The sequence below is a fragment of the Vigna radiata genome, chromosome 7, assembly GCF_000741045.1.
Source record: "Vigna radiata var. radiata cultivar VC1973A chromosome 7, Vradiata_ver6, whole genome shotgun sequence".
Lineage (NCBI taxonomy): Eukaryota > Viridiplantae > Streptophyta > Magnoliopsida > Fabales > Fabaceae > Vigna > Vigna radiata.
The window spans coordinates 36,374,609-36,385,533 of record NC_028357.1 but is presented as its reverse complement, the minus strand read 5'-3'; the positions used below and the strand labels follow the sequence as shown (position 1 = coordinate 36,385,533).

Genomic DNA, 10,925 nt, shown 5'->3' with positions numbered 1-10,925 from the left:
CTCAGGTGACTTTCTCAGGTAATAGCAATGGGAAGAAATATAGCTAAAATACTAAAATATTAAATAACGAATCTTCTTTTAAAAGAATAAATATTTCAAGTAAATAAAATATTTAAAAATTATTCAATAAATTTACAAAATAATATGTCAATATTTTAATAGATAAATAAAAAAATTACTACATAAAAGATATTTTCTTTTGCACTGCATTCATGTAATGCCATGCTGTAAACCATAGTAGAGTTCAAAAAAATAAGGAATCATGCTATAAATAAAACAATAGAACAGCTAAAGAAATTTGATTGAATGCTTTCATAGAAGATAGATTACACAACAAAAAAGGACATTCTTTTGCTACAATCGAAACATCTTACGGCATCTCCTATCCAATGATTGTATTGACAAGGAGATATTAATTTGAGACTCAAATTTTATAGAACACTTAACATGATGAAAGTTTTAAAATTAATTTGAATCTTATATAAGATCTTTTCCAGGCTTTCAAAATTGTAATTCTTTCAGACTTGGTATTTTGGATTTATAAGACTGTTGAACTCACTTTATGATACCTTTCGAGAAAGGTTCTTCATGCCATAACCGACACACTTGAGAAAAACTGACTGTGAATTCGGCTCTGGTTTGATAATGAACTTCAAATTTAGAAAATCCCTTATGTTTCTCAGAGTTTCAACCCCGTGCTGGGAAAGTTTTCCAACGCGAACCTTTGAAACATCTTGAGGGCATAGTGCACAAAGAAGAAATAGCAAGCCCTATAAACCAAAACAATATAAAAAATATTAGAGGAATCCAAAATTCCAAAACGGAATTAAACTTCATCATATACACGAGTCCTACAAACCCACGTGCAAGACAATAAAATTGAACTAGTAGCTACGTATTCTAGCACCATAACATTTGAGTCAGCACACTTTCTGGGAGAGTGCATTCCTGTTGCATTTTCTTTACTTTTCTTAGGTTCCATATCTTTTTCTCTCAATTGTAAGAGTCTACTTCTATATTCTATCTATTACCATCAGTCGACTAGAATCAAAACTTTCATATCTGTAATAAGTTTCTGTCCATATTTCTATGTGTTTAATACCAGTATCTATCACTTGATATAAAAACGTTAAAAGGGAAGAAAGAAACTGCCTACATACTAACCTGATGTGTTGAATCTACCACTCCACTTTGAGCTATCTCACCCAGTAAAGCATTGGCAGTCGCCACACCAATATCCTCTGGAGGCATCAGGTCTCCTTTTGCGTCATCTGCAAGACTAGAAGTATCATCATCCCTCGCATGAGAAACGGCAGTGTCTGCAGAGATGAAGCAACCAGAAGTAGTTTCCGCAACAAGAGAAATCCCATAGCCAGGAGAACTGAACGAGAGAATGCCCAACAAAAGGAGTTACAATACTATGACTTTCCCTATTACTACCATTATATTTCCAAAATTGAAATTCAATATTTAACAAATTCCACTGAGTGGAAGGAATCATACTTTCCAGCCTGAGGACCTGATCTGTGATCCGAGAAAATGTGCACATCAGAAACCAGCGGATTGATTATTCCACGGGTAGCTTTAATCATGCTATTTTCAAACTGAACAGATACTCTGGTTGAAAAGGTAGTTCCTCTAATTTTCTTCACAAAACCTTCATCAATCCAACTAACAGCCTGCCAGGAAGAAAACATAAGATAACAACAAAGTTTAAATAAACGAAATCATCAAAAGAATCAGAAACTTACAGATAGACTCTGAACAACAGGAAGTGATAAAATAACTTCGCCACCACCATTGGGAGGTAATCCACGACTCTCTATTTTAAGCTCCAAGCCTTCAGAGGGAACTCCAAAGCGCTTCAATATGGGTAAAGCAGTAGACTTGAAGGTATCAACCGATGGATCCTTAGAATCATTTGTAATTCCTGATAAACAATATTCAAAAAAAGTTATAATTTAAACCATCCAAATATCTTGTAAATGGTCCTTCAGAGATAGGTTTCAAAATAGAATCTAATTATTATAACTACTATACCTTTGAGCCTAATGGTGAGGGGATGTTTAGCAAACAAACACAACACAATGAGTGGCTCCAAAAAATAGCCAATGGAGCGCGAGAGGCCACAATCGTGCGCACTGTGTTGCCTGCCACCAATAATAGTTCCAGGTTTGTACTTTAATTTGGTACCTGTTCAACCCAAATAAAATGAATAAGCAATCCCCTGGTGGTGGTGGTGGTTGTGTTACTGCAACTAAACCTGATTGAAAAATAAAAATAAAATGAAATTAAAAAATACCAGTTTCGTTGATTTCTACGTGGCAATCATCACAGACAGTTTCGAAGAGACGGAGAAGTGAAATCTCGTGGTTGCGGAGACCTGGCCATGTCTCATCAGCACGAATGTCTTCAATGAGAATGGGAGTTGAAGAGAGAGTAGCAAGAAGAAGGCGTTGCCGGAAGCTCTGGCTTCCCAACAACCTCTTGTATGCTGTTTTCCCCATTCTATGCAAACACCTGCGTAGTTGAAGCTGCAGATTTTGATACCCCAGAAGGAATGCAGAACGGAGAAAGTAGATGATAAACCCCACATAGAGGGACTTACCCTTGGGTTTATCGGAGAGGTTTGGGCTTTGATTTTATAACTAAAGCCCAGACCCTAATAAATATTGGCACCCTGTTGGTATTAAAAAACATAAAATAAAGCAGACAATTTTTTTTTCTCCACCAGTTTTCATGTGAACCATAACACAAATGAACTTGATTTTAAGATTTTGCCATTAGTTCATAACAGTGTATCAGAAGTTTTAGGACTGTTATTCAGCACTAATTCTTATTGAATAAAAAACAAGTAAATTTGAATATAAAATAAGATCGATCTGCATATTATGCGTGCTTTAAGTCCTAGAGACTATTGTGTGCAAGAATATTAAATATGAAATAAGATAAAGTCTTTTAAAATGTTTATCGTAGTAGATAAGCTTAATTTGATTGGACATGAGGGAAACACTTGACTTAAAGCAACAAACATTTAGTTTATCTTCACAGCAATTATTTGAAGACAGAGTTGGACAGCAAGCTAACTTAGTTACAAACCTTTAACACAGTGTGAGCTCTGGTCTGGTGCTTGCTTTCACTTTGCCACGAAGATATCAGGGTAAAGAGTTTATCATCACCTAAAATACACAATATTTTTAATCCATATCTGTTAATCACCGGTTTAATTGTAGAAGGTACAATTAGACAAAGCTTCAAAAAGAAATGAAAAAGGTTATTATTTATAGATTGAACTACGAGAAAAGTGCTTCTAAAATATCAGCATCCATGTCCCATTTAGAAGCAGGAGGCATTCAGTATATTATACAATGTTCTGAATACTTTAGAGCTCCATTTAGTTATTGTATAATCATCTCACTCAAGTAGCATCAGGATGCAACTTCTATTCATCCATTACTAATATCAGTTGGTTTGTGACACGCTAAATTTGTAATCTTAGTTTTAAAGGGAAGAAGGGGGACAACTAGAACCAATCAGATAAGGATGACCCGTGTCATTTCTCTGGAAAATACAGAAAATGAATTCCTGGTGTAAGTAGTTTTAGTTTAAGAACAATTGGCTGCTTGAGTCATTGAGTGGTAAATGATTAACACTACTATTTGTAGACTGTTAACTTTATGTGTAATTTGTTTTTCCGAAATTGTAAATTTTAAACCAGAAATGTACGTTTTGCAAATTTTATGAAATTTTAAACACAGAACTACAAACTACTGCCACAGGGAATATGAGATGTAACACAGTTGATATCAATCCATTTAATAAAAATTTACAGAAGACTTCTGACTAGTTAAATAAAATAAAATAAATAAATAAATAAATAAATAGTAATTTCCGTTACTTGTGGTCAAGATAGAGCATATCCAACAAAAATAAGCTCACCCATGTAAAAAATACATCTTTATAACACAGAATCTCAAACTCAACTTTGCATTCCTAATTCCACCATTCAAAATCTTATGTACGACTTATAACAATCCAATTTTAGTGAATATAGCAGGCACCCAATTTTAACCCCAGTCTGGCAAGTACCAACTTTCTAAACTTAACCCTTTTTCAATATACTAATGCACTACAATGAGCTGCAAACACCTTTTTCTTTTCCAAATTTTAATTCGAGTCCATCTCGATTAAGCATCTTAATGATGGTGGTAATATCAAGCAAGTTCATGTCAGCCCCGGAGATGGGAGTTTCTAACGGTGAAAGAACGAAACATACCTTGTAACAACAACAACCTTCCTAACACGTAGTGCACTGGCCTCGATCTTAATCTCCGGCGAACCCCACCACACCCACCAGCGCAGTAGTGGCACCAACGTGCGTTTTCTGAAACAAAATCCAACAAAAGAATGAATGGAAAGAGAAACACATACATAAACATATATTAAAGATTTAAGATTACCAATTAGATTTATCTTTGGTTGACCACTGAACTTTCGAGTGAATCAGAAAGAAGATATAGTGAAGAAGGTTTAGGGTTTATCTCAAAATCTTAAAATAGAGAATAGTGAAGAAGGTTTGGGGTTTATCTCGAAATCTTAAAATAGAGAAGAGGGTGTGGTGCTTGAAATTAGGTTTAGGGTACGGATTATTTTGATATGAATATAATTTGGATTTTTGAACTTTTAAAATTTATACAACTAAAATAAAAACCTGAGTAGAAAATATTATTAAATATAGATCAAAAATAAAAATTATATTTAATTAAATGGATTTTAATAGATTAAATTAGTGTAAAAGAGGATTAGATTGGAGCAATAACATTTTTGGCCCACTCCTACATGGAGTGGTTAATTACAAAGTGGACGCTTCCGCAACTCCACTAATTTCTCCCAATACCTTCCCTTTTCCTAAATATCCCAGGTTGATTTAAAAAAATAAATAAATAAAGTTGGTAAAAAGTTTATTTACTGCGTACTAACCTAACCACCTTCATATTTATTGACTTCCTCGAATAAGTGTACCCCTCTCTTCGCATCATTGCTCATTGTTCACTCTTCTTGTTCACTTGCTCTTGTTCACTACTTCGATTGTGGTTGTGTTTGTAGTTTATAGTTTATTGTGTTTCTGGTACAAAATGAGTCGGGAGAAAGCCTTAGTTGTTGGTGGTAGAGGAAGCTTGTGGTCTTCTGGCATGAGGTAGTCTCATGTAAAAGTAGGATTTAATACTTATTTTGGTTAATTAATTTATTAGATATCGTCAAATTGGTCATTTTTTTTTCAAAAATTCATAAATGTTTCATGTTTTGTAAAAAATAGTTTAAGTTGATCCTTTTTGCTTACTGAATTAAAAATGTTAACGACAGAGTTGTTTTCCTGACTAAAACTGAATGACATGTTCAGCTAGTCATTGCATGGCAAGCTCAATCAATGACTTTCCACTTAAAACTAGAAGCTTCATCACACGTATGTTTCTTTTGTCATTATTGTAACCCTCATCACCATTAACCAATCATACTGAATATCGAACCACACTGCAGCCTCCATCTTAACTTCTCCTTCATTACCTTTAGGTTAAAATTAGTTCGTGATTTGTGGTTCGTTGAAGGTACAACTTGAATTCTAGCAAAGAAGGCAATGGATTTTTTATGAGAAAAATCAGAGATAGTGAAGTTTTGCAATTGGGATCATACCATATTATTATTCAGTTCTGAGCATAAACTACATAATGGAATCGATGTTCATCTTTTAGTTTAAGTCCAAACCAGTTTATGAAAGAATGAACATTTTAGGATTGAGGTTGTAGAAAGGGAACAAAACATCAATGACCAATCTTCCACAATGAACAATTTATGAAATTAATAAAAGAAAACGTTTTAGAGATTCATTTACCTTCAACCCTCTATCTAAGTACGAAACCTTGGCTTTCTCGACATCAATAATAGACTTAATCAACTTTACTACATTCTCCAGCTTCCCCTTCACATTCACCATGACATAATCAAAATTCTTCAAAAGCTTCATCTCCTCTCTCGTGTGGCAGCGCCCTGAATATCGACCCCAAAAATAGTTACAATAGTGTTTTTTGGAAATTAACGCACAATAATCGATTACCAAGGGTAATAATTGATTATCAAGGTCTTAAATCATTTTGCTCAAACATACATTTTTGGTTGAAAATAATCGATTATCAAGAAATTTTATTCGATTATCTTAAGTTTTAATGTAAAAAAGAGGTGTCTTTCATCTCTTATTTATTAGTTGGGGTGGTTTCTAATTTCAATCATTATTTCTTTATTGTAAATTGTTATTTATTTTAGTGGAAAGGTTAATCCTTCTTTTAGGGAGATTAACCATTGGACGTAGGGTATTTTGATCCGAACCAGTATAAAAATTACTTGTTTAATTTTTCTTTTCCCTTCTCTCCTTTGCTTATTTTCTTTTATTCAAAATAATTTTTCATTTTCATTAAAGAAATTTTTAAAAACAAAAATCTGTTAAAAAGGAAGTGATTTTTAACTTGAACCAATTCACCTCCCTCTTGGTTTTGTCCTAAACATTAAACATTTCGTTGTATTATCCCAACAGAAGGGAGGAGAAGACCTACAGCTTTAGCTCGTAGAGGAAGTGAAGAAGTTGATACTAATGTTTATGTCGAGAAGCATCTAGTTGAGCAACATCATGTTGAGGAATGAGAGATAAGAACATTCCTCAAGTAAAAGAGGAAGTTGGTGGATTTACAGAAGATCTCTAACTATAGTAAAAATGCTGACCAAATCTCAAACCGTAATTTCCTGAGGCGTGTAGATCACTGTCCTTAAGGACTTATCCGCGGTGTATTGCGCAAGTCTCCCAGGATACAACAGGAACTTCTCGAAAGTATTCGAGAATCACAGAACTAGCAAGAAACTCTGCTATAGTTTATACCCAGGATAATTTTTAGAGGAGGAAAATAAGAAAGAAGAATGAGAGAAAACTTATTTGGGATGTGTTTTGGAATGGAAAAAGAGTTCTCTATTTATAGAGTTAGGGAAGAATAAAATCAATAAAAGTCAATAAAAACAATAAATAATTTGATTGTTGCAACACTTAAAAATTTGACTGTTACTAATTAATAAAAATATTAACGTTGCACAAGTTTATGGACGTTGCACAACTTTCAATTGTAATAAAATACTAATATTTTACAACACTAACATATACTTTCCTATTGACGCATTATGGTGAACATGTTGCCAATGTCTTATGGAAGAGTCTAGTTAGTTCAAAACTTGAATTTTAATGGCTATTGTTTAGCTTCAATAAATTTTATATTAAATGTTATTGTGTAGGATTGATGGAAGATAAGTTAATTTCTAAATGTAAAAAGTTAAATAAATTTGGACCATAAGACGAGCGAATTCAATAATTTGTGTTGAATTCTAGTTTGTTTTCTCTCTCGATATTTGATATGACTATGTCGACAAGGATTTATTATTGGTGTTCACTGAGAGATGATACTTTGAGACCAACACTTTTCATCTCTTAGTGGGTGAGATTTCGATGACACTAGATGATATGCCGTCGTTGCAACACCTCCCGATTATAGGACAATTTTGTAATATCGAGAAGTTAGAGTTTGAAGAAGCTCAATCGGCCATTATAGAGCTTCTAGGTGTGGATTGTGGAAGGATTGGTGTTGAGATTATAGAAACACATGGTTTGAAAGTGAAGCTGAGCTGGCTAAGAGACATCTATGATGAGTGTATGAGCCATAACAATGAGAGTACATTGGCCGAACATATTTGTTACATCTAGTTGGATGCACTATATTTGTGAGAGTGTTCCTCCCTGCATCTCCCTGCTTCTTCCTGCACCTCCAAATTTACTTTTTTACCCTTCATTAATTTAATAAAGTCAAACATAATTAATGAATAATAAATATATCTTAATCCCTAACAGTCAACAACCTAAGATTTCTCTGATAAACCCTACACCTCCTCACCCCTTTCTGGTTTCACGAGCAGAGCATTTCACGAACAAGTTTTACTGTTTTATTGTTTTAGTGAAGTGTAAGGAGAACTGGTTGCATAGGTTTTATTAAGAAAAATAATTCTTTGTGTGTTTCACTTGTGATTGTGTGGTAGTGCTGTTTGTTGGTGGTTTGGAAGATAGGAAGAACGAGAAAAAGAAGAGGAAGGAGAGCTCTGTTCTCTTTTTTTCTTCGTCGCACATCGAGTTGCGACAGAAACAAACCGCCATTTGAGTTACGGTTATGGAGAACGCATTTCAAAATGCGTTTGTTGTTTGCCGCCATATACTATATCACTTTAGCCATAAAAAATTGTTCTTTTTTTACATATATAGGAAAACTGAAATCAAGGTATTGTTAACACATTTTTACCATTAGCAATATATTTTTTTTAATTATGAAATAATATTTTATCATGGATAAAATAATTCGGCATTAGCCACAAATACTTCACCAACTCAATTGCACTACGACTTTTCAGCTCTCTACATTTATGCTTACTGAAAGCAATAATCACAAAGCATGAAGAAAACCCAACTGCATTTTTTCTTATTTACATATAGAATTGGCTGTCCTCCTTCTCACGCTGAAACTACGTATGCAGACCAAGAAAAACATACACGGAAAACATATTCAATAATATCTAACCATAAAATATATCATAAAAATAAAAATTATAGATTATATAAATATAAAATATTAACAAAAAAAAAGTATATAAAATACTAACAAAAAAATTAAAATACTGCAGGAAAAATAAAACAGAAAAAAGAAATAAAAAAACCCAGTTCCAACTTCGATCAGCAACCCTCCACACCTCCCAAATGCGGTGATCCTCAACCGCACTTCCAAGTGCGGCTCATCTAACTGCCCTAACAATAACCGCAACTCGTTCCAAGTGCGGCGAACCTCATCCGCAACTCCAACTGCGACAACCCTCTTAACCGCACTTCCCAGTGCGTGAACGCCTTATCCGCAATTCCAAGAGCGGTGAACGCCTTATCCGCAATTCCAAGAGCGGTTAAGGCCTCCCTCCTTCCCCTCAGATCCAACACCCCCAACCCCAGATCAAGCATTCCCAACCCCAGACCAAGCATTCCTAACCCGCACATCAACCACAAAGACAATATTTACAACAAATAAATCATTTTATTACACTACAACCAGGAGGAGGGGAAGAGGGGAGGAAGGAGCAGGAGAAGAGGGGAGGAACTTTGCAAGAACACCTTAAAAATAAAGGGTGAAAAGGAAGCAGAAGATGACTGCTAGAAGAAGAGAGGAGAAAAAGAAAGGGGGGTGTAGGGTTTGTGAAATGCGGCACAGTAGAGGAATGGTTGCTTATTTTTTTTATCATTAAATGAGTAATAGGTTAGCTTTATTTTTAAATTAAAATAATTCTGAAGGGTTATAATTGGTTATATAAATTTGAAAGAAAATTAAAAGGAGGTGCAGGGAGAACCAAGTGAGGTACAGGGAGAACCACTCTATTGTGAATTAGAATGTCACATCCATCCACATGTCTTATTCATTAATGTTCAGATACCTATACACATGTGACATATATGTTTGGAAAGTTTCTGAACTAGTCAACATGTATGAATAGCTAAAAGATGTCAGTTTTGCTTCAACAAAACAAATGACGAAATATTTCACTCTTTTACATGCACACAAATTCTTTACACTTGACTTTCTTTTTCAATATTATTGATAAATAATTAATTAATTTTTTTAGAATGGGATCTATGAGTACTTTCCTAAAATGGGAATGAGACGTCTACTATTTCCTTACGATGGAGACAAACCGTATACCACTCTATGTGTGACAAAGAGACAGATTCACATCCTTATAAAAACAAAGTCACACTTGAATGGTCTCACATACGATTTGAGTCACATAAAGCATTTGAGTCACATTAAGCGATTGTTCATTTTTGGACATATGGATGTTCATGAGCATCTACGTTTTCTAGCACCATAACACAAATGAAGTCGATTTTAAGATTTTTCCATTAGTTCATAACATTGTATCAGAAGTTTTAGGACTGTTATTCAGCACTAATTCTTATTGAATAAAAAACCAGTAAATTTGAATATAAAACAATATCGATCTGCATATTATTCGTGCTTTAAGTCCTAGCTGCACTCTCAATTCTGCACTCATATAATATTAGGAAAATAATTAAATATTTTTAGAAAATAATGTTTTAAAAATGTTGAAAATTGTTCCGTAAAGTTTTCAGAATTATAGGAGTGTGAGGAAAAATTATAGGAGTGTAAAAAGTAAATAAACTAACTAAAGTATAAACAAAAAAAAAATATAGATATTGTAATATTTTTATAATAAAAAATCTTTAAAATATATACTAAAAGAAGTGCCACTTAAAATAAATAGAATACAATCTCATTATGCAATGTTATAAATCTGAGGCATGGAATATGTATTTATATTATAAGAAGTTGGAAGTCTACGTACTAGGAATCAGGATCACATTATGTAAGGAAATAGAATAAAGGGATTATTGTACAGAGTTGGACCAGTCTGTCAAATGATCTAACCTTCAAGAATTCATCATCAAAATTAAAATACATTTTCAAATAATTTATTTTAAAAATAAAAAAGAGAGTAGGAGGCAGACGTGTGTCATGTGATACCTGCTTCCTCTCTTGGCTGCCAGCATATTCTTGAGTCCAACAACTTGTAATAATCAAATCATAAACTACATTGCATTATGTAGTTCAATTTTCCAAAAGATCGGTGATCTATTTAACCATTTTTAAATTATTTACTCTTTTATCAACCATTTTTTTAAACTTAAATAATTATTTCAATAGCTAAAATTTATTTTATCTATAGTTATATTTGTAATTATATATATTTTATTTTTCTAATTTTATCATTTTAGTTATTATTTTTAA

The 10,925-nt window shown here is 33.4% G+C and overlaps 1 protein-coding gene across 1 annotated transcript; it reads right to left on the bottom strand.

The window, feature by feature from the left end:
* Window positions 1-282: 282 nt before the first annotated feature.
* Window positions 283-4,650, bottom strand: LOC106766976 (probable RNA 3'-terminal phosphate cyclase-like protein). Its single transcript, XM_014651780.2, has 9 exons — window positions 4,461-4,650; window positions 4,277-4,384; window positions 3,100-3,179; window positions 2,303-2,520; window positions 2,041-2,193; window positions 1,752-1,930; window positions 1,504-1,679; window positions 1,165-1,381; window positions 283-770 (listed from the first exon to the last, which is right to left on the bottom strand). Exons 4-9 carry the CDS (start codon window positions 2,505-2,507, stop codon window positions 561-563), a joined length of 1,140 nt encoding a protein of 379 aa, XP_014507266.1. The 5' UTR covers window positions 2,508-2,520; window positions 3,100-3,179; window positions 4,277-4,384; window positions 4,461-4,650; the 3' UTR covers window positions 283-560.
* Between the last annotated feature and the right edge of the window lie 6,275 nt (window positions 4,651-10,925).